We start from the raw sequence: 23,465 nt of genomic DNA, 5'->3' as shown, positions 1-23,465 counted from the left end.
AGTGACAGTAGGCAGGCAGGGCTGGAAAACGGCTGCCTCCCCTTCAATTACAACCACTTTCTATGGAGAGGGACAGCCTAGGGGAGGCTAATGCTTGGGGGGAGGGGATGCCTTGTTCCCGTAAGCAATTGAGCAACTCCTCATAGACATCATTCTTGCCATTTGGAAAAGAGGAAGCAATATGTAAAGTGGAAAGTGTGGGAGATTTGGAGCAGGGGAGGGGGTAAAGGGAGGGGCATTCTTACACCCGGCTCTAATGTGGACTCTGTGTGGCCTTGGACAATCCGCATGCCCCCCACCATCCAAAGAGCCCAGTTTCCTCATCTGTAATGAAGAGAGGAATCCTGTCCCGCCTTCACTGTGCTGAAGTGAGAACCTCATTCGTTTGTTCACTCACTCATTCACTTAGCAAATATCCAAGCTCAGAGGGGCTGAAAAAGGCCATCAAACGTCAATGTAAAGGCAGGACAAGAGGAGACCTGACCCGGAAGGAGCAGGAACAGGTTCTTCCAAAGCCAAAGCCCAAAAGCTTTCTGTCCCTGTCCAATGGTAATAATAATAATTACAGTTGGCATTTAATAACTGTTCATTATATTCCAGAACTGTTCGAAAGCATTAACATAGATGAATTCATTTCACCCTCACTACACTGCCCACTGCACTACACTAGGCTGTAGTGAGGGTTCAATACTGCTGTTCCCATTTTATGTATGGGGAAAGGAGGCACAGAGTGTTGAAGCAACGTGTCCAAGATCGCATGGCCAATACCAGGCAGAGTGGGGATTTGGCTGTTGAAATTCCCAGAACCAGCTTAAAGAGCAGGAGTTAGCCAGCTGAAATTCGTTCTTTTTTTTCCCTTAAACTGCCAACTTTTTATTCTTTCTTCCTGATAAACAAGTAAAACCAGCTTTGCCCCCAAGGGGGAACCAGGTTTCTTTCCAGCCTTTGCCAAGGGGGCGGAGGGGCCTGTTCGCAGTTCCTGCCCTGGGCCCTGACAGTCACCAGCTCTTTCATGAGGAGCCTGGAGAGGGCAGAGGAGTGAGTCAGGCTGGGCTCAGGGAGGCCTCAGGAGAGGAGGAAGATGCTGAGGGAAGAGCCTGTCTCAACCAAAAGTTTAAATGGTAGAGGAGGGGCGTACACCTCCTCAGAATCTTTTTTTTTTTTCTTTTGAGACAAGGTCTTGCTCTGTCACCCCAGCTGGAGTGCAGTTGTGTGATCATGGCTTACTGCAGCCTTGATCTCCTGGGCTCAAGGGATCCTCCCATCTCAGTCTGGGACCACAGGCATGAGTCACCACGCATGGCTTTTTGTTTTGTCCTCAGAATCTCTGCAGAGCCTCCAGCAGTAGAGGCTTGGCCTCCAGAAGGACCTTCGAGAACCCAGTGCAGTCCCACCTAGGACATCTATACCCTCCACCCCAGCAGAGACAGCCCAGCCCCTTCCCTCAGCCCTGGGGAGCCAGGCCCAGGCAGCTCCTGCCTCCTTTTAGCAGCTCTGACCTTTCTTTTAAGCCCCAAGTCTGGCACCCTGGTAACCTGCACTCCATAGTCCCTAATTTCCCCTGGGGTCCCTCAGCCAGGTGTGCTAGAAAAGGGCTTGGCACAGAGGAGGCTCTTGAGAAGCCTTCGTTCTTCTCTTCTTTTCCTTCCTCTCCTTTGCTCAATTCAGAGATCTGAAGGCAGCTGCCACCCCTGTCTATTTTCTTCTACTGCTTTCCTCAGCTGTCCTCGAGTCTGATCCCCCTCCCAGGCCTCCTCAGTCACCCCCTGTCTCTTTCCGTCATTCCCTTTGTCTCCCGTGACCCTGAGGAGGGATGGGGGCTTAGGACAGGGCTTTGCATAGGATCTGGACTAGTTGTGGGAATTTGGGCAGGTAACTTCCCTTCTCAAGCCTCAGTTTCCTAATTAGAAAGAAAAAAACATGGGTAAGGCCATGGCAGCTCCCACAGAAGATGGCGAGAAATAAGATCATGCGTAGGCCCAGCACATGCCCAGAGAGCGGGAGAAAGCAGGCCTGGGATGGGTGGGCCTGCAACTTCCTCCTACCTCAGGGCTGGCACTCTGAAGCCGTGTGGATTTTCCAGCCTCAGTTTACCCTCCTACACAATGAGGACGTCATCCCTGCCCATCCCCCATCGTAGGGTGGCTGGGAGGGCGCTCCCTGCCTAACTGGGAGATGGACAGCTTTTCTCTGACTTTTTTTTCCTTATGTTTATCTGTATTCTTGGGTTTTTCTCGGTGGGGGTGGGGTGTGCTTCTTGCTAGGTGTGGCTGCCTGTGATAACTTTGCCTCCCTGGGGCGGCGGCCCTCTCAGAGGAGCCACCAGGGCTAGGGCTGGTTGCCTCGGTGGGAGGGGACTCCTGGGGCTGCCCAAGGTGTGGTTGGCAGGAGTGGTGAGAGAGGGCTTCCCCGCCACCGATTACCAGAAAGACCTCCTGGCCCCTTCCAGAGAACCCTGGCTCAGGGGCCTGGCATTGGCGGACACAGTGCCTAGCTGCAGCTTTTGGGCACTGAGCTTTGCTTGGACACATGAACTTTCACTTTTGTTTCTTTTTACTTCCCACATTCTGGGAGTGCAGTGACCTAGTTTTTAGCAGCCTTATATGTCCCTCTCTGCCAAGGAAACTTAAGGGCCTCCAGCACTATAGGATCTAGTGCAAACTGACCCCAGCACTCAGGCTGCCTTTAAACTGGCTTCCCCTTAGCGAGCCACCCACTCCCCTGTCTCCCCCTCCTCTTCAGAGCCCCAGGATACACGTGGTCCCTTCACCCTGGCTCTTTCTCTGCTGTTTGCCTCCTCCATTCATGCTTCCTGAGCCAGGAACACCTCCTCCAGGGAGCCCTCCTTTCCCTGACGCATCTGTGGTCACCACTGCACGTGCCACTCAGCCTCATGCATCTCCCGTGGTGTCCTACGAGACCCACCGTGGCCTGTCCGGGACATGGGAGCTAGAAGGGACTTTAGGATGGGCCTGGACAACCCTGCCACTTGGATGGGGACCCCTGTCACCTTGGCGGTGTCACCCATATGGGCCCTTGCCTGCACACTCACCCGTTCTGATCGGTGTCTCCTGAGAGAAGCTTGTTTGGGAAACTCCTTCACGTCTTGGGTCAGTTGTTCGTCTTGTCTCCTCTCACTCCTACCCCAGCGGGATGTTATAGGATCTCAGGATTGGAAGGGACTTGAAGGTCCTCTGACTCAGGCCCTGAGTCCCTCCAAGAGGGGCTCACCTGCTTGAATTCCTTAAGTGGTAGAGAGCTCACTACCTTGTGAGGTAGCTCCTTTAGGTCGTCAGAAGCTTTAACTAGGAAAGATCTTTCTTAGACTGAGCTGAAATCTGTCATTCTGCCTTTCTACCCACTGGCCCCAGCTTTCCCTCAGGGTCCCAGAATTCATCAGGGGCCTCCAGTGTGTCCTCCAGAGGCTGATCCTCTCCAGGCTGAACATTCCCCATCCTTGTACCAATTCCTTATTAAACCCCCCTTTCCAGCCTCAACACACCTCAAGTCACCACTGTCTCTTGCACAAAGCAGGGACCAGGCTGGGGAAGCAGCCCATGGCCCAAGAACCCTTGGGTTCCTGGAGGCCATGCTACCCAGCTGACTTCTTAAACTGGTCAACAAGACCCCCATCTGGGTCCCATGAGTTGCCATCGCCCCTGGCATTTCCCTGTGAGATATTCTTTAAAAGCCTCTCTCACTCCTTATCCCAAATACCACATTAACATGCTAACCCTGAAATCTTTTTGGTTGTCAAGGTAAAAATGCATAATATAAAATGTATCATCTTAAAAATTTTTAAGTGTGCAGTTCTGTAGAGTTAAGTATATTTACATTGCTATGCAACAGAGCTCCACAGCTTTTTCATGTTGCCAAACTGAAACTCTATACACGTTAAACAATACCTCTGCCTTTTCTCCTCTCCACCGTAGACCTGAAATCTTTGTTTTTCCTATTGACAAGGGCTTGGTCGGCCTGTTGGCCAGGAAGTCCTGATACTTCAGGTTGTAGCTCCGCCCTCTGCCTTAACGCCTGTCCCCATGATCAGTTTCCACCTCCAGGTCTCCCCACCTCTGCCTGGCAACCAAAACCTCACAATCCCAAGTTTCAGAGCCCCCATATCCCTGCCCTGCCCACACCACATTACTGTGACTGGACCTCACTGGACAGCCTTAATGAGCCCAAGTTCTAGAGCTTGGTCCACGTACCCTTTATCTAACAGTCTACTTCCTCTTTCTCAGAAGGCCCATGGACAGCTCCACCATGCAGGTGTGACCTGCAGTTACCTTCCCCTCCTGGGTCTGTAGCTCCTGGGTCTGCACACCCCAACCCCCCTGAAGGCAAGCCCTGGGTCTTCTTTCCCTTACATCCCCTCAGAAATTCCATGGGGTTTGACTTGAGGGCCCAGGAGACATGGGAGATCTGGCTATGAGAAAAGGGACGAGGACTCCCTGTTGCATCATCTCCTCAGCCTTGGGTGAAAGGCAGCAGAGTAGGAGAAAGGCACCGGTGAAGGTGACCCAGGGTAGAGGAAGAGCGTGGCACTTCCTTTATGGTTCACACCCTTCCTGCCACTACCCACAGCCAGTCTTTGAGGGACAGGCTGTGGCCTGATGGGACCAGTTCAGCATAAGGGCCTTCTGTGGCCCTCACTCAGAACCCATCCAACTCACCCCCATTTCCACAGAAGGGAACTCGCAGATTCCCGAGTAAGGTGCTCAGTGTCTTCATCATAGCCTGGCTGGCTGGCCCCTGTTCAGACATTTCTGGGGCCTCGTGTTGGGAGTTGCCTCCTTCCTGACTCCATGTTAGGTTAATCTCCAAGTTCCTTTTGCATCTATGCTTACCTGCATCTTGGCACCTATCACATGGCTAGTGTCTGTTTACAAGGCTGCCTGCCTTCTGTATGTGAGCTCTTTGAGAGCAACACGTGACTGACTTGTCTCTGGACCCTTAGCACACGATATGGGACATGGCACAGGGGAAGCACTCAGAGAGCAGATGAACAGATAAATGGAGGATAGATGAATGGGCCTTGGATGAATGGCAGATGTGTGGATGAATGATGCTGGATGGATGGGTAATGTTAGATGGATGACAATGTTGCATGGATAGATGTATGGAGGATATTAGGTGGATGGGTGGATGGATGGAGGATGTTGGATGGATGGAGGATGTTGGATGAATGGTGGATGGACAGATGAATGGAAGATATTGGATGGATGGATGGAGGATGTTGGATGGATGGATGGATGGATGGATGGATGGATGGATGGATGGGGATCATTTCAGATCCAAATTGGTATGGCTTCTGTTCACTATTGATCTTGCTTGCTTTTGGCTTCACCTACTTATTCTCTCCCTAACCACAGCCTCCTTGACTTTGCCCTTTCTGAGATCATGACCTAATTGGGCATGGGCTTCACCTCTTCCCCCACTGCAGCCCTGGGCCTGCTGATCATACCACTCACCCTCCCACCACCTCCACTTTCTTTGCTACACTCTTCTCCTATTCTGTGTCTTAGTCCATTTTCTGCTGCTATAAAAGAATACCACACACTGGATAATTTATTAAAAAACCGTTTATGGCCGGGCGCGGTGGCTCAAGCCTGTAATCCCAGCACTTTGGGAGGCCGAGACGGGCGGATCACGAGGTCAGGAGATCGAGACCATCCTGGCTAACACGGTGAAACCCCGTCTCTACTAAAAAATACAAAAATCTAGCCGGGCGAGGTGGCTGGCGCCTGTAGTCCCAGCTACTCGGGAGGCTGAGGCAGGAGAATGGCGTAAACCCGGGAGGCGGAGCTTGCAGTGAGCTGAGATCTGGCCACTGCACTCCAGCCTGGGCGACACAGCGAGACTCCATCTCAAAAAAAAAAAAAAAAAAAAAAAAAAAAAAAACCATTTATTTGGCTCACAGTTCTGGAGGCTGGGAAGTCCAAGAGCATGACATTGGCATCTGGTGAAGCCCTCATGCTGCATTATCCCATGGAAAAGCAGAAGGGCAAGTAAGCACTCAAGACAGGCAGAAGGCCGGGCCAAACTCATTCTTTTACCAGGAGCCCAGTCCTGTGATAATGCCCTCTAATCACCTCTTAAAGATCTCACTCCTCAACACTGTTAGGTTGACAATTAAATTTTAGCATGAGTTTTGGAGGGGATGTTCAAACCAAAGCATTCTGCCCATGGCTCCCCAAAACTCATATCCTCCCCACATACAAAATATATTCATTCCGTCCCAATAGCCCCAAGTCTTAACTTCTTCTGGCACCAACTCAAAGTCCAAAGTCTCATCTAAATTAGATACAGGTGAGATTTAAGGCACACTTCACCGAGAGACATATTCCTTCCAGCTGTGAGCCTGTGAAATCAAAACAACTTATCTACTCCAAAATACAGTGGTGGGACAGGCATAGGATAGACATTCTCATTCCAAAAGGGAGAAATGGGAAAGAAGGTAACTGGTCCCAAATAAGTCCACAACCCAGTAGGGAAAACATTCAATCTTAAGGCTGGAGAATAATCCCCTCTGATTCCATCTCCTGCCTCCTGGGCACACTGGGTGGGAGTTGGGCCTCAGGGCCTCAGGCAGCCCCATCCCCAAGGCTTAGGGCTGTCCGGCTTCAGCTCTCTCAGGTCGAAGCCTCGTGCTTTCAGCCTTCCCAGGCCCGTGTTGCTTGCTGGTAGCTCCACAGTTCTGGGGTCTTGGGGGTGGCTGCACTTCTGCAGCTCCATTAGGCACTGTCCTAGTGGGGACTGTGTGCTGGCTCTGCCCCTGCAGTAGGTTTCTGTGTGGGTCCCCAGGTTGTCTGATTGGATGGCACCCACCCACGTTGAGAGTGGATCTTCCCCACTCAGACTCACACACCAGTGTCCTCTGGAAACACCCCTACAAACACACCCCAAAATAATGCTTTACCAATTCTCGAGGTATGCCTTAATTCAGTCAAGTCGGCACCTACTCACCCTCACACTCTGCTTCCCCAGGGCTGTCCTTCCCTTGTCTCTTTGTCTGTCCCTGTCTCCTGGGCTTCACTCACCCAGCATAGGTTTCTTCCTCCCCAGCCAGGAGGCCTCTTTCTGGACTCCCAGCTCTGGCCCATTCCAGTCCCCTCTGCTCTCCCTAGATCCAGCCTGAGATACCCGGTCTCCTTCAGATATTTTACTTCTGAAGTCCTATTGCTGACTGTCCAGGTCCCCAAATGTGCTCTGTGTTTCTGTGCATCCTCCACTTAGCAGCCAGCAGGGTCTTTGAGAAACACATGGATCTCACTGCCCTGCTCCCTTTCAGTGGCTTCCCCATTGCCTTGGATAAAGACCCAAATCCCTAACATGGCCCATAAGGCCCCACATGATCCATGGGCTTTAGATGTGCAGAGATATGGAGCACAATGCCAGGTAGGGTGAGCAGTGGCGTGGAGCAGGGCCACTTGGCTGGGGTGCCAGGTGTTGGAGGGGAGCAGCAGCCCGTCCACATGGCCTGAGGTTTGAGCTGGGTGTTGCTTTCAGCATGCCATTACACTTTTGATGAGTGTTTTCTCTGCACTGAGCCATTCTCCATTTTGCAATCATTCCAGCTTCCAAACAGTTTCATAATGAGGTCCTGAAGGCCCACAATGAGTATCGGCAGAAGCACGGCGTCCCCCCACTGAAGCTCTGCAAGAAGCTCAACCGGGAGGCTCAACAGTGAGTCCCCTAGCACATCCGGGTGACTTGGGCCCTTCATGTGCCACTGCTGCAGTCACAAAGGGGCCCTGTGGCCAGGCACAGTGGCTCACACCTGTAATTTCAGCACTTTGAGAGGCCGAAGTGGGCGGATCACCTGAGGTCAGGAGTTCAAGACCAGCCTGGCCAACATGGTGAAACTGTCTCTACTAAAAATACAAAAATTAGCCAGGTGTGGTGGCGGGTGCCTGTAGTCCCAGCTACTCGGGAGGCTGAGGCAGGAGAATCGCTTGAACCCGGGAGGTGGAGGTTGCAGTGAACCAAGTGAACCAAGATCATGCCACTGCACTCCAGCCTGGGTGACAGAGTGAGACAACATCTCAAAAAAAAAAAAAAAAAAAAGGTTGGGGGGCCCTGCATGGTTTCGGGGACCGGGTTTTGGGGTCAGATACAACCACACTTGAATAACCACTCTGTCACTCACCTGGGCAGGTCCCTTTGTTCCCCTGAGCCTCGACTTGCTCCTGTGTGGAATGGGACTGCTGGGAGGCTCAGCAGCAGTCATGCAGCTCTAGCTCCTCTGCGAGCCCTGGGCAGGGAAGGAAACTCAGCCACACTAGCTTGGGACACATACTTTGGGGGTTCTCTGAACTGCACCTGCTCTGAGGAGGCACTGTGGACTCTGCAGGTATTCTGAAGCCCTGGCCAGCACGAGGATCCTCAAGCACAGCCCAGAGTCCAGCCGCGGCCAGTGTGGGGAGAACCTTGCATGGGCATCCTACGATCAGACAGGTGGGTTACATTTTCAGCTCCTCTCCTCTCTGCGGGAGCTGGAAGAAGGACAAGTCCTCCTCAAATGCCTCCTGGCCCCAGCACCCTCACGGTGTAGCCACAGGCCTAGGAAAGGAAAGAAAGGAGAACCAGAGCTCTCTGAATCTGCTCCCAGGCTGACTTCAGTTCACCACAAGGTCTCTGATGGCTGGCTCAGTGCCAGGCCTGTGTCGGGTGCCAGGGACACAGAGATGAGTCAGACTGACCAGGCCCCCACTTTTGGAGAAGCTCGCAGGCCAAGGAGTGGGGGTTGGGGAGACAGACCGCTTTTGTACAGAATCTCAGCCTGATTCTGCGGGCACCAGAGCATCCCCAGCTACCGAGAAATGTTGTTTTCTTCCCGAGAAATTTTACTTTCCTACTGTACTGGTGATCCACTACCAGTAGTGCTGGTGTATTACTTTTGTAATAGAAGAAAAGCAATAGAGCTTTTTCCATTTTGGAAAAAATAATAATAATGGAAAAGACAATGTCTCCATGCAAGGTCTCAATCTGGAATGCTCCCACGTGCTGCCCGGACATTCTTGAGCTTTCTGACCCTCTGACCCTGACAGCCCTGATGTGGCTTTTTAGGAAGAATATTGGAGAGCTATCTGGATCTCTGAAGCTTTCTCCAAACACCAGTGGGAGAATGACTCATTCCCTCCCCGGCCTCACATTCCTGGGAGTTCCCCCGAGTCCTCTTGGTTTCCCTAGGGCAGCCTAAGCCAGGGCTCCTGTGCAGCATGGTCCTTGGCACCCCCACTGGGAGGCGTGTGTGAGCTCCTGGGGAACCCCCTACTCACCCCTCCCTCCGAGGCCTCGCCCTCAGCCTGCAGGCTCCTTCCCAAGCCCAGGCTGTGGCCCTTGATGGGCCCCGGGAGAAGGGCATAGGACAGGAAGTTGGGCATTCAGGAGGCACAGTCCATCCCAGCCTTGCACGGGCTCCCTTGGAAGCCTTAAGCAGGTCACTCCCTCCTCTGCCCCCAGTTTCCCGTCTCTACAGAGAGGGGGTTGGGTAGGTGGTCTCTGAGACAGTGGTTCCCTACTCTGGCCGCACATTGGAATCTTTTGTGAAACTTTTAAAAAAATACCAGGCCAGGCACAGTAGCTCATGCCTGCAATCCCAGCACTTTGGGAGGCCGAGGCAGGTTGATCACCTGAGGTCAGGGGTTCGAGACCAGCATGACCAACATGGAGAAACCCCATCTGTACTAAAAATACAAAAATTAGCCGGGCATGGTGGCACATGCCTGTAATCCCAGCTATTCAGGAGGCTGAGGCAGAAGAATCGCTTGAACCTGGGAGGTGGAGGTTGCCGTGAGCTGAGATCGTGCCGTTGCACTCCGGCCTGGGCAACAAGAGCAAAACTCCGTCTCAGAAAGAAAAAAACAAACAAACAAACAACAACAAAAAAAACGCCTGAGTCTCTCCTCCAGAGACAGACACAGTTGGTCTGAGGAAGGACCCAGGCATTAGTATTTGTTAAATGCTCTCCAGGTGAGGCTGATGTGTGGAACATGGATCAGCAGTAGCATCTGGGAGCAGAAATGCAGAATCCTAGACCTACTGAATCGGAATCTTCCCATTAACAAGATTCTTGCACACATTTGAGACTGACTGCTCTGAGGTCCCCACTCCTGGCTCTGGCCAGGAGAGCATCAGCTCCCAGGGAAACGCCTGCCCATATCAACACCTGTGGGAACGGTGGATGCCCCAGGTGAGGACTCTACTGCCCACAGTAGAGATCCTTGGCTTACCAGCCTGATTGTCTTTCCAACTATGGATGTTTCAAGAGCTGCACGTGGGGTGAGATGACAGTATAGTCTCCTAGAAACTCGGAGCATCAGCAGAAGGCCCTTGCAGTATATTGCCTTCAAACTTTTCATTGTACTGAGACCCAGAGAGGGAAGGCTTTGCCCAGGATTACACAGCAAGTCAGTGTGTGTGGATTGTGTGGGGATAGGTGCAGGTTCCCTGACCCCAGGCCAGTGCTCTTCCCAGCCCTCCAGAAGGCCCACTCTTCAGCCTGGCCATGCTCATGGGCAGGAGTCCCTAGGAGTCTGCAAAGCAGCATCCAGGATGCATCAGCTGACTGGGGCTTTCTCAGATGTCTAATTGCTGGATAGGTGGCTTGGGGCTAATGGGAGGAGATGCAGGCAATAGGGAGTGGGTGGATTTTGTGGCTGAGTTTTAGAACAATGTCATTTCCACACAGGAAAGGAGGTGGCTGATAGATGGTACAGCGAAATCAAGAACTATAACTTCCAGCAGCCTGGCTTCACCTCGGGGACTGGTGAGTGGCAGGGTCTCACCAGGGGCCTGGCCCTGGGCAGCAATGCAGGTTGGGTGTCTGACTTCAGAGAGGAACCAGTCCTCTAAAAAAATCAACCCTTTCCTTCCTGTTTAACCTCTTCTATGTTTCTCTGGATTGACCTTGACCACAGACCAAAGCTCTCCTTTTCCCATTACATCTCCAGCTTCCCCCTGCTACGTGCTCTGCTCCCTCTGTGAGCCCCCAGCTGCTGAATCCTGCCCCATCAGCTCAGAGCTCTTCCCATTCCTGGAGTGTGTCACAGGAGACTGGATTTCCAAAGCTGCTTGCAGCTTCATTCTTGAACTGGTCACCCTGCGTCTAGTCTTGTTTCTGCAATCCATCCTGCTCTCCAGCAGCCTCAATACTTCTAAAATTGTCTCTGCCCCTGATGCTCTCCTGATTCAATTGTCATGGCTCCCTGGGGCCATCAGGAGAAGGCTCAAGCTGCTGGCACACCTCCCGCCACACCCCACACCCTTCCCCCACCCTTGCGGTCTCCCTGGCTTTCTCCCTTCCCCTTTCTGCTCTAGTTTGCAGTTCAGGACCTTGGGGTGCAGAGAACCTGGATCTAGTCTCAGCTCTGGCACCCTTTGCTGTGTGGACTTGAGTCAATTCCTGTCCCCTCTTCCCAGGGGAGAGGGAGAAGGTGGCTTCTAAGGGATATCCTGAGAGCTGGTGATTCAAGTGTAGGGAGGAACCTTCTGTGCGTCCATGTTCCCTTCCCATAGGCCTCCCCTGACAAAAGCTCCGGGCAGCCGCCCTGTGCCCCAGGATCCCTCTGGGCAGCGGCCCTGTGCCCTGGGCTCCCGCTGCCTTTTGCTGGGCTCACCAGGCTCCTTGTCTTTCCTCAAAACTGACTCAGAGCCGCCTGGGGCCCAGGATGGTGTTAGAAGGGGGTGGGAGTTTCTCTGACCAGAAGGCACCAGGAAAACAGAAAAAGGGACTCTGCTCACCTCGTTCCTCCTACCCCACCTGTCCCACCCACAAGTAGAGCCTTGCGGCCTTCCACCCTCTAGAGGGGTGCTCCAGAAGCGGAAGTGACAGGTTCTCAGCGCCAGTCACCGTTTCCTGTGGTTTGCTGCCTGCCCTTCTGGGTGGGGGTTTCTGCAACCATGTTGCGTTGCGTTGTTCCTGGGACTCTGGGGCAGAGGCAGAAGCATCTGCTGAGGCATTCCTCCCCTCCATTAACCCCTGCAGGACTCCAGGCCAGGCTGGCAGGGCTTTGAGTGTGAACAGGTGATTCTAGGGCAAGGATACCTAAGGGTGTGGGGAGGGAGCAGTAACAAGCTCCTGCTATTGATTAAGGATGTGTAGGCAGGACCTTGTCTTCTTTTAATAGAGATGGTGTCCAGAAGACTTCTTATTTCATGGCTTCTGGGTTTGCTTTTCCCATGAGCAAGATTCTTGAGCAATCAGACACGTATCCGAGCAAGTTATTAACTAGCACTGTGCATGTGTGTGCACACCACGTGGTAATTAGAAAGTGCCTCCACAGGCTGGGCGCGGTGGCTCACACCTGTAATCCTTGCACTTTGGGAGGCCAAGGCGGGTGGATCACCTGAGGTCAGGAGTTCAAGACTAGCCTGGCCAACATGGTGAAACCCTGTCTCTACTGAAAATGCAAAAAAAAAAAAAAAAAAGGCCAGGTGTGGTGGCAGGTGTCTGTAATCCCAGCTACTCAGGAGGCTGAGGCAGGAGAATCACTTGAACCTGGGAGGCAGAGGTTGCCGTGAGCGGAGATCGCCCACTACAGCTTGGGCAACAAGGACGAGACTGTCTCAAAAAAAAAAAAAAGTGGGGCTTTATTCTACCCATTTTGGAGAGGAAGAAACTGAGGCCTAGAAAAGGGAAGCAGCCTTTCTCATGCCTTCTGTCCCTGATATGATGCTTTTTCCACCACTCTCACTCCAAGACAGGAATCTCACAAGAGTCAGAGCCCAACTTTCCATGATCACTGACTACTCGTTTCACTCATTGCTCTACACCTCCCGTCCCTAAAGAGGAAAATCTCAGAGCAGCCAGCCCTTTTGCTGTTCCAGTTACCAACAGGCAGTGCCTGGGGGCAGACAGAGCCTGATCCTAAGACAGGAATGAGATTTTGGGTGGGGTCATACTGGGGGCTTGCAAGACCCTTAAAGATCTTCATGCCCATCCTGCCTCAGCCTCCCCCAGACCCTGTCTGCAACTCCTCCTTGCTGCATCTCTGTTCATGGATTCCCTGACCTGAGTCCTTGTTGTAGGTGAAAGAGCCTTTGAAATACCTTTGGCCAGGTGCAGTGGTTCACACCTGTAATCCCTACACTTTGGGAGGCCGAGGCAGGCAGATCATTTGAGGTCAGGAGTTCAAGATCAGCCTGGCCAACATGGTGAAACCCATCTCTACTAAAAATATAAAAATTAGCCAGGTGTGGTGATGCATGCTTGTAATCTCAGCTACTCGGGATGCTAAGACACGAGAACTGCTTGAATCCTGGAGGTTGTGGTGAGCCAAGATCCCACCACTGCACTCCAGTCTGGGCGACAGAGTGAGACTGTCTCCAAAAAAAAAAGAAATACCCTATAATCCAGCCCCACCCAGGCCAGCATCTTGTGATGAAGGATGCTAGTCAGTCACTGCAGTGTGCTGAGTGAAGAGAAATAATGTCTTATCATTACTTTGATATATTCTGTTTAAATTATGTTTATGTTTATTTATGTTTTATTATGTATGCTTATTCTGAATGAATTTTATATAAATTAAATATATATTTATTTATTTATATAAAATAAATATATATATAAATAAAATATATATAAATAAAAATATATATATATATTTTTTTTTTTCCTTTGAGACAGAGTCTCACTCCATTGCCCAGGCTGGAGTGCAATGGCGCAATCTCGGCTCACTGCAACCTCCACCTTCCAGGTTCACGCAATTTTCCCACCTTAGCCTTCTGATGAATAATATTTTTATATGATATGAACATTGGGAGCTATCGAAGGTGAAAAGTTTTCTTTCCAGCCCTGACCCCTAGCACTTTCACTCCCAAGAGACAACCAGAGATACCAGTTTCCTGTGAATCATTCTGCAGTTATCCTGTGCTTACGCCAGCATGTGTGTATAAATGTTCTCTTCCCTTTTCTGCACTCTGGTGTCAGAGTATATGACCTGTTTTATGCTTGTCAGAGAGTGTGGCATATCATACAAAAAGTGCTCTTTCATTCTTTCTTACCTCTGCACATTATTCCCTTGCGAGGCTATACTGTGACATATTTAGTGTGTTTTTCAAAGATATATTCTAGGAAGTTTGATTCACAGCAGGAAAGAAGATGTCATCCCTTTAGGAAAAACAAAAAGGAACCTTCGTTAGTGGACTAGAGTTAGCAACCAGTGTGTATTTGATGGTTGCTAAGGAAGTTGTGTCATTTACTTCATCTCTGAATACCCATAGCTTAATTCCGTCTGTGCAGACAAAAAACCACCCCCGCGAGAAAAAAGATTGCTTAGCCTCATCAGCTTGGAAAAGGCTGCCACAGGCACTTGTGCTGCTGATGTGCACTTTGTGTCTAATTATTTTCTTGGCAACCAGTGGATAAATGGCATCTTCTTCCTTTACTGGGAGACAGAGAGTGGGAAGGTCAATGGCCCCAGCATGTGGTCTCCTTATTAAACAGCAGTAAACAGCAGAGCTTATTAAATAGCAGTTAATATAAGTTTAAAGATAGTGGCAAATATGCATAATTGTACTTAGGGTTTGTTTTCTTTTCCTTCTTCAATTGTATCATGTCAACTGTATAGATTCGTGTTTACATTTGATTATTTTCATAAACAATTTAGTAACTTTCAGTCCTCTGCAAATGCAGACAAAGAAATAAATTATAGCTAAATTTTTAAATGTTTTAAATGGCCAGGCATGGTGGCTCATGACTGTAATCCTAGTGCTTTGGGAGGCCAAGGCGGGTGGATTACTTGAGATCAGGAGTTCAAGACCACCCTGGCCAATATGGCAAAACCCCATCTCTACCAAAAATACAAAAATTAGCTGGGTGTGGTGGTGTGCACCTGTAATCCCAGCTACTCAGAAGGCTGAGGCAGGAGAATCACTTGAACCCAGGAGGTGGAGGTTGCAATGAGATGAGATCATGCCACTGCACTCCAGCCTGGGCAACAGAGTGAGACTCTGTCTCAAAAAAAAAAAAAAAAAAAAAAAAAGGTTTTAAAAGAAGTTTAACTATAGGGGAAAAAATAGAATTTAATCCACAAACATTTATTTCAGTCCTTACCATACACAGGATGCAATGGGAAGCACCAACTTTGTCTCTTCCCTAAAGAACTAGAAGAGTGTGGACACCAGTCTCTTCCTCTCTCTCCCACTTTCTTTTTTTAATTTTTTAGTAAAATAGGCTACATGTGGTGATTTATGCCTGTAACTCCAGTACTTTGGGAGGCCAAGGCAAGAGGATCCCTTCAGTCCAGGAGCTCAAGACCAGCCTGAACAATATGGCAAGACCCCGTCTCTACAAAAAAATTTAAAAACTAGGCCAGGCACCATGGCTCATGCCTGTAATCCCAGCACTTTGGGAGGCTGAGGTGGACGGATCACCTGAGGTTGGGAGTTCAAGACCAGCCTGGCCAGCATGGCGAAACCCCATCTCTACTAAAAATACAAAAATTAGCCAGCCGTGGTGGCACACATCTGTAATCCCAGCTACTCGGGAGGCTGAGGCACAAGAATTGCTTGAATCTGGGAGGTGAAGGTTTCAGTGAGCCGAGATTGCGCCATTGCACTCCAGCCTGGGTGACAGAGCGAGACTCCATCTCCAAAAAAAAAATTAAAAAATTAAAAAATTAAAAAACTAGCTGGGTGCAGTGGCATGTGCCTGTGGCCCTGGTTACTCAGGCGGCTGAGGTAGGAGGTAGGAGGATTGCTTGAGCCAAGGAGGTTGAGGTTGCAGTGAACCATGATTGCACCACTGCACTCCAGCCTGGGCAACAGAGTGAAGCCATGTATTAGAAAAAAAAAAAAAGGAATTGTGGTAAAGCATATATAACTGAAAATTTACCATTTTAACCATTTTAAGTGTACAATTCGTGGCATTAAATACATTTACACTGTTAGGCAATCATCACCACCATCCATCTCTAGAATTATTTTCATCTTCACAGATTAAAACTCAGTACCCCTTAGACCAGGGGTCCCCAACTCCTGGGTGGTGGACCTGTATGGGCCCATGGCCTGTTAAGAACTGGGCCGCACAGCAGGAGGTAAGCGGTGGGCGAGTGAGATTACTGCCTGAGCTCCGCCTCCTGTCAGATCAGCAGTGGCATTAGATTCTCATAGGAGCACAAACCCTATTATGAATTCCTCATGCAAGGGATCTAGGTTACACACTCCTTATGAGAATCTAATGCCTGATGATCTGAGGTGGAACAGTTTCATCTGGAAATCATCCCCACCCACCCCACCCCAACCATTGTTCTGCTTTTGGTTTTAACTATTCTAGCTACCTCATATAAATGGAATCATACAGTATTTGTCCATTTGTGTCTGGCTTATTTCACTTAGCATCATGTTTTCAAGGTTTACCCATCTTAGAGCACGTGTCAGAATTCCTTTTTATTTTATTTTATTTGAGAAGGAGTCTCACACTGTTGCCCAGGCTGGAGTGTAATGGCCTGATCTTGGCTCACTGCAACCTCTGCCTCCCGGGTTCAAGACATTCTCCTGCCTCAGCTTCCCAAGTAGCTGGGATTACAGGCACCCGCCATAATGCCCAGCTAATTTTTTTTTTTTTTTTTGTAGAGATGGGGTTTCACTATGTTGGCCAGGCTGGTCTCGAACTCCTGACCTCTTGATCCGCCCACCTTGGCTTCTCAAAGTGCTGGGATTACAGGCGCGATCCACCACTCTCAGCCTCCTTTTTATTTTTTATTTTTTATTTTTTTGAGATGGAGTCTCACTCTGTCACCCAGGCTGGAGTGTAGTGGTATAGTCTTGGCCCACTGCAACCTCCACTTCCCAGGTTCAAGCGACTCTCCTGCCTCAGCCTCCCAAGTAGCTGGGGTTACAAGCACCTACCACCACACCCAGCTAATTTTTGTATTTTTAGTAGAGACGTGGTTTTACCACATTGGCCCGACTGGTCTCAAACTCCTGACCCCAGGTGATCCACCCCCTTAGTTTCCCAAAGTGCTAGGATTACAGGCATGAGCCACTATGCCCGGCCTCAGAATTCCTTTTTAAAGCTGAATAATATTCTATTATATACACACACACATATATACATATAAACACATATATACATATATATATATCCCACATTTTGCTTATCCTTTCATTTGTTGATGGACACTTGGGCTGTGTGACTTTGTGGGGTTTTTTTTTTTTTTTTTTTTGAGATGGAGTCTCACTCTGTTACCCAGGCTGGAGTGCAATGGCGCAGTCTTGGCTCATTGCAACCTCCGCCTCCCAGGTTCAAGCAATTCTCCTGCCTCAGCCTCCCCAGTAGCTAGGATTACAGGCATGCGCCACCATACCTGGCTAATTTTTCTATTTTTAGTAGAGATGGGGTTTCATCACGTTGGCCAGGGTGATCTCGAACTCCTGACCTCAAGTGATCCACCCACCTCAACCTCCCAAAGTGCTGGGAAAACAGGCGTGAGCCACTGCGCCCGGCCGGGCTGTGTGACTTTGGGCCAATCATTTAACCTCTCTGCTGGGAGCATGGGTGTATAAATATCTGAATCCCTGCTTTCAGTACTTTTGGGTATATACCTAGAAGTGGAATCACTAAGTCATATTGCAATTTTATGTTTAATTTTTTGAGGAACTGCCATACTGTCTTCCAGAGTAGCTGTGCCATTTTACATTCCCATCAGCAGTGCACAACAGTTCCAGTTTCTCCACTTCCTTGCCAAAACTTGTTATATTCTATTATTTTTGTTTCTGTTTTTTATAATAACCATCCTACTGGGTGTGAAGTGGTTGCCCTTTTTCTTTCTTAACCACCCTATGGGAATCTTAGCTACTCTGATCATGATTTTCCTCCTCCCTCCCTCCCTCTGTTTCTTCCTTTCTTCATCAAATATTTATTGAGCATCTACTATGTGCCAGGCCCAGTGCTAAATACTAGGTATGTGGTGATCAGTAAAACAGATGTGGCACCTACCCTCATATAGCTTGCCCAATCATAAGCCAGATATTTAGGAGAGAGCAATCTCTTCAGTGTTGCTTTAGCAAATATTTGTTATCCTGTGACACAGAAAATAAATGTCTCATTGATCTCTGTAAATGCTAAACCATAAAAATGGAAGAGATGAACACCCCGCCTCTATTCCCCCAAGAAATAAGAATTTATGCCAGGCATGGTGGCTCACGCCCATAATCCCAACACTTTGGGAGGCTGAGGCAGGCAGATCACTTGAGATCAGGAGTTTGAGACCAGCCTGGTCAACATGGCAAAACCCCATCTCTACTAAAGATACAAAAATTAGCTGGGCGTGGTGGTACTCACCTGTAGTCCCAGCTACTCAGGAGGCTGGGGCATGAGAATCACTTGAACACAGGAGGCAGAAGTTGCAGTGAGCTGAGATCGCGCCACTGCACTCCAGCCTAGACAACAGAGTGAGACTCTGTCTCAAAAAAAAAAAAAAAAAAAATTATGATCATTGAGCAAGGAATGCATTACAGCATCAACTCTTTGACTCCCAAATGGGAGGAGATTTGGAAGCTAAGCTACATTCATAGCTTGAAAAGACCAGAGAGGAAAGGACAGGCAGTCTGAGAAATGGGAGACTGATGCTAATAGGCCTCAGCAAGACCTGGTGGTGTCTGGAGCTGGAGCAAGTAGCTTGAAAAGGAACTGAGATGTTTGGCTCAGAGCAGAAGGATTTGAACGAGGCTGCAATGTGTCGAAATCTCAAAAAGCTCAAAACATAGAAGGCTGTACTTCCAGTGAAGGCAGAACTGGAGTCCAAGATGGATCTTCTATATTACCTTTATTCATCGATTCCACTCATTCTTTCAAACGTTTATTTTACACTTTCCATGTGCCAGGTTATGCCAAGGTACTGGGTGTATTTTGGTGACTAAAACAAACTTGGCCTCTGCCCATATGGACTCATAGTCTGGTGAAGGAGCCAAACAGTAAACAAATAATCAAGCAAATGCATCACACAAATGGGAAGAATGGTACATAGGGGAAAAAAACAGTGTGGTAAGAATGTCTTGGGAGGGAGAAGTTCAGTAAATAAAAGGGTGTTTACAGGCTGGGCATGGTGGCTCACGCCTGTAATACCAAAACTTGGCTGGGCCAAGGCGGGTGAATCACCTGAGGTCAGGAGTTCAAGACCAGCCTGACCAATATGGTAAAACCTGTCTCTACTACAAATACAAAAATTAGCCGGGCATGGTGGCATGCACCTGTAATCCCAGCTACTTAGGAGGCTGAGGCAGGAGAATTGCTTGAACGCGGGAGGCAGAGGTTGCAGTGAGCTGAGACCGTGCCACTGCACTCCAGTCTGGGTGACAGTGAGACTCCGTCTCAAAAATAAATAAATAAATAAAGGGGTGTTTGCAAATGACTTCTTTGAACAAGTGATATTTAGGCTAAGACCAAGGGACAAGAAGTTGTTGGTCATCAGAAGAGTGTCTTGGCCAGGCGTTATGGATCATACCTGTAATCTCAGCACTTTGGGAAACCGAGGCAGGAGGATCACTTGAGCCTAGGAGCTCAAGATTGTCCTAGGCAACATAGGGAAACCCTGTCTCTACAAATATATATATATATATATATATATATTTTTTTTTTTTTTTTTTTGAGACCTAGTTTTGCTCTTGTTGCCCAGGCTGGAGTGTAGTGGCACCATCTCGGTTCACCATAACCTCAGCCTCCCAGGTTCAAGTGATTCTCCTGCCTCAGCCTTCCCGAGTTGCTGGGATTACAGGCACGTGCCACCGCGCCTGGCTAATTTTGTATTTTTAGTAGAGATGGGTTTCTCCATGTTGGTCAGGCTGGTCTCGAACTCCCAACCTCAGATGATCCACCCACCTTGGCCTCCCAAAGTGCTGGGATTACAGGCATGAGCCACGATGCCCGGCTTTACAAATAATTTTTGAAAAATGATCTGGCAGTGGCAGCATGTGCCTGTGGTCCCAGCTATTCAGGAAGCTGAGGTGGGAGGGTCTCCTGAGCCCTGGAGGTAGAAGCTGCAGTAAGCTAGGATCGCGCCACTGAACTCCATCCAGCCTAGGTGACAGAGATCCTGTCAGAAAGAAGAGAAGAGAAAAAGAGAAGAGGAAGGGAAGGAGGGAGGGAGGGAGGGAAGGAGGGAGGGAGAGAAAAAAGAGAAGAAGAAAGAAGGAAAAGAGAAGAAAAAAAGTGTGCAAGGGCTCTGTGGTGGGACACACCCTGGTGTGTTCAAGGAATGGAGAGGAGGCCACCGCACCAAAGGATTCACTTTCATTCTAGGTGGATTGGGGAGCGAGTGAAGGACTGTTAAGCAGGGAAGTAAACAGATATGATTTATATCTCAAAATGGTCACTCTGAATACTAAGTAGAAAATGAGGCTCACACCTGTAATCCCAGCAGTTTGGGAGGCCGAGGTGGGCAGAGCACCTGAGGTCAGGAGTTCAACACCAGCCTGGACAATATGGTAAAACCTTGTCTCTACTAAAAACACACAAGAAAATAGCTGGGCATGGTGGCGCATACCTGTAGTCCCAGCTACTCAGGAGGCTGAGGTGGGAGGATCACTTAAACCCAGGAGGCAGAGGTTGCAGTGAGCTGAGATCATGACACTGCACTCCAGCCTGGGTGACAGAGTGAGACTCCATCTCAAAAAAAAAAAAAAAAGAAAATGAATTTGAGGGGCCCAGGTGGACGCCATAGAACCAGTCAGGAGGCTATTGCAATGGTCCATGTGAGAGAAGTTTGCAGTTGGGACCAAGGGTTTGGGAGTGGGTGGACCTGAGATGCATTTTAGAGTTGGATTCTTCAAGACTGAATGCTAGGTTGTTGTGGGGGAAAGGAAGGAGAGGGAGGAATGCAGCCTCCCCCCTGGCAGTGTGTGCACAGAGGTACTGCTGATGGAGATGGGAGGACTGGGAGAGGAATAAATCTAGGGGCACAAAAACTGGGAGTGAGGTTTGGAAAGGTTAAATCTGAGATGCCTATGAGTCATCCATGTGGAAATCTCCAGTAATTAGTTATGTCTGGAACACAGAGATTTGAGCTGGAGAAATAAATTTGGGAGCCAGGGATAGACGAAATTCCCTAAAGAGAGCTTAGAGGGAAAGGAAAAAAGCCCAGGATTAAGCCCTGGGAAGTGCAGGTCCTTCAATATCTGTAAGTGAGGGCGAGGAGGAGGAAGAGGAGGCAGTGAGACAGGAGGAATGGCAACAGACTGTGGCATCCTAGAAACCAAAAGGGGGAGGGGTGCCTTGAAAAGGAGAAGAGTAGGAAGTGTTCATCAGGTGTCCAGTAAGATGAAGACAAAAGGGGATCACTGGAGAGCTTCGAGATTGCAGCTTGGGGACAGAGTTAGACACAGGCACTAGGTAGAGGGGCATCCTAATTGTTGGGGCCACTGGGCTTTGTCGTGATCTCTGGGAGACTGTTGGAAGGTGGTGAGGTGGGTAAGGTTAGTGTGGCTGATGGAAAGGACCTGCTTTAGAAGTCAGGCAGTCTGGCCAGGCACGGTGGCTCATGCCTGTAATCCCAGCACTGGGAGACTGAGGCAGGTGGATCACCTGAGGTCAGGAGTTCGAGACCATGGTGAATCCTCATCTCTACTAAAAATACAAAAAAGTTAGCTGGGCATGGTGGCATGCACCTGTAGTCCCAGCTACTTGGGAGGCTGAGGCAGGAGAATCACTCGAACCCAGGAGGCGGTGATTGTAGTGAGCCAAGATCACGCCACTGCACTCTGGCCTGGGCGACAGAGCGAGACTCCATCTTGGGAAAGAAAAAAAAAGAAGTCAGGCAGTCAGAGCATTTTGTCTCTCCTTTCCCTGCAGGGGGTCTGTGAAGACCATGCTAACCTGAGCCTGGCAAGATGGTACAGGGGTTCAACAATCCCCTGCCGCATCCTTCTTCCGGCTCTGCCAATTCAGCCGTGTCCCTCTCCCTCTGCCTGTTCCCCTGCAGGACACTTCACGGCCATGGTATGGAAGAGCACAAAGAAGATGGGCGTGGGGAAGGCGCCCGCCAGTGACGGATCCTCCTTTGTGGTGGCCAGATACTTCCCAGCGGGCAATGTTGTCAACGAGGGCTTCTTCGAAGAAAACGTCCTGCCACCAAAGAAGTAACTTGTTAAATGTGATGGGAAGGTGGCAGACTTAAGAACGTGGATATGAAGTGCCTAGAACAACCGAAACCCGGCTGTGTGCCTGTCCCTGTGGGTGTATGTGCTTGTGTGTGTGATGCGTGTGTTTCTGGTGCACACACTTGGGCATACAGTTCTGCATGAGCTCATTCTTATTACAGGAGTGAGCAAAGGAAGCCTTTATCCCGATGGTTCCCTAGACCACAATTATTTGGATTGGGGGGAGGGGGGAATCCGTTTTTTAAATTTTTTGTTATTTTTAAGCAAACTTCTTTTGTACTTTTCTTACTTCTAATATCCATCCCTGGACTTTATGTATTCCAAATGTTTGTGATGCTGAGAAGTGAAGTTCATTTTATGTGATCTTCATGCACCATAATCTACTTTTGGTAGATAATTAAGATTATTAAACCCTCATTTAAATGTGACATAAAATACAGCTTTAAGCACATAAATATAAAGCAGCTTCCATCAGGAACATGGAGCAGGCAGGGGCTCCATTTTACAGAATTACTGAGATTTCTCAGTTGTAAAACATGATGTCATCCTGCGTGCCTCCTGGAATTCTCCAATGGGATCGCCAAAGAACAAATGGAGAAGAAAAGGTTTACTTCCTTGCATTCTTCTACCTTTAAATAGCAAAGTACCACTACCACCACCACCTCTTGCCCCCTTCCCTCTTTTCTTAAACTTCTGGCATTTCAGAGCTCAGCGGGCTACCCCTGGTGTCTGGAGAGTTGGGCCAGGCCTGAAGCTCTCCCTCCCCCACCTCTGCTAGGCAGCCCAGGCCTGGTCTGGGAGACAGCCCCTCACCCTGCCTGGGCTCTTGGCCAAGCGGCCTTGGATGGATGAAGTCAGAGAGGTGGAGTGAGGGTGAGTTTACTCAGAGCCCCCAGAGGAAGCCCTCCACCCTCTGCCCTCCCCCACACAGGGCGGGAGCCCAGGCCTGTTCCTGGCAGCTGTGGCTGCAGCTGTGCTGCTGCTCCCTCTTGGAATGTGCGACAAGCCCAAATGTTCCAGGGAGATGGCGGGGGTAGGGGGCTTAGAAATGCTAATATGGTTCTGTGTTTTGCCTGAAACGATACCAGGTTCCCCTGAATAGCAACTTTACAAGGTCCATGTGGGAGGGACCAACCCAGATGGCCTGCCAAGTGTCCCCGAAACCATGGCAGCTCCGTCTGTCAAGATGGCAGGGGTGGGAATGAGGGGGCTGCTGGCTTAACTGCAGGCATCTGGGCAGGCCAGTCCTCAAAGCAGCACCTGAGGGTCTGTATTGCACTGTGACCAGTCTCAAGCTATGCCTCTAATTTCGCCAGGGATATTGACTAAGAAGACAATAAAATCTTTTTCTTTGTGTAATATCC

The 23,465-nt window shown here is 49.6% G+C and overlaps 1 protein-coding gene across 2 annotated transcripts in view; it reads left to right on the top strand.

Moving 5' to 3' along the window:
• GLIPR2 (GLI pathogenesis related 2) overlaps window positions 1–23,465 on the top strand; it is a 27,465-nt gene extending 4,000 nt beyond the window's left edge. Inside the window, exons 2-5 of one of the 2 annotated variants that reach the window (XM_030919060.1) lie at window positions 7,578–7,686; window positions 8,354–8,457; window positions 10,694–10,771; window positions 21,924–23,465. In XM_030919060.1, coding sequence (XP_030774920.1) covers window positions 7,578–7,686; window positions 8,354–8,457; window positions 10,694–10,771; window positions 21,924–22,084 — 452 coding nt within the window. In that variant the 3' untranslated portion in view covers window positions 22,085–23,465. The remainder of the gene's footprint in view (window positions 1–7,577; window positions 7,687–8,353; window positions 8,458–10,693; window positions 10,772–21,923) is intronic. The other variant, XM_010369935.2, reaches the window with a different exon arrangement.

This window comes from Rhinopithecus roxellana, chromosome 16 (genome assembly GCF_007565055.1).
Source record: "Rhinopithecus roxellana isolate Shanxi Qingling chromosome 16, ASM756505v1, whole genome shotgun sequence".
NCBI lineage: Eukaryota > Metazoa > Chordata > Mammalia > Primates > Cercopithecidae > Rhinopithecus > Rhinopithecus roxellana.
The sequence above is the reverse complement of the archived record's forward strand: the minus strand, read 5'-3'. Positions and strand labels throughout refer to the sequence as shown.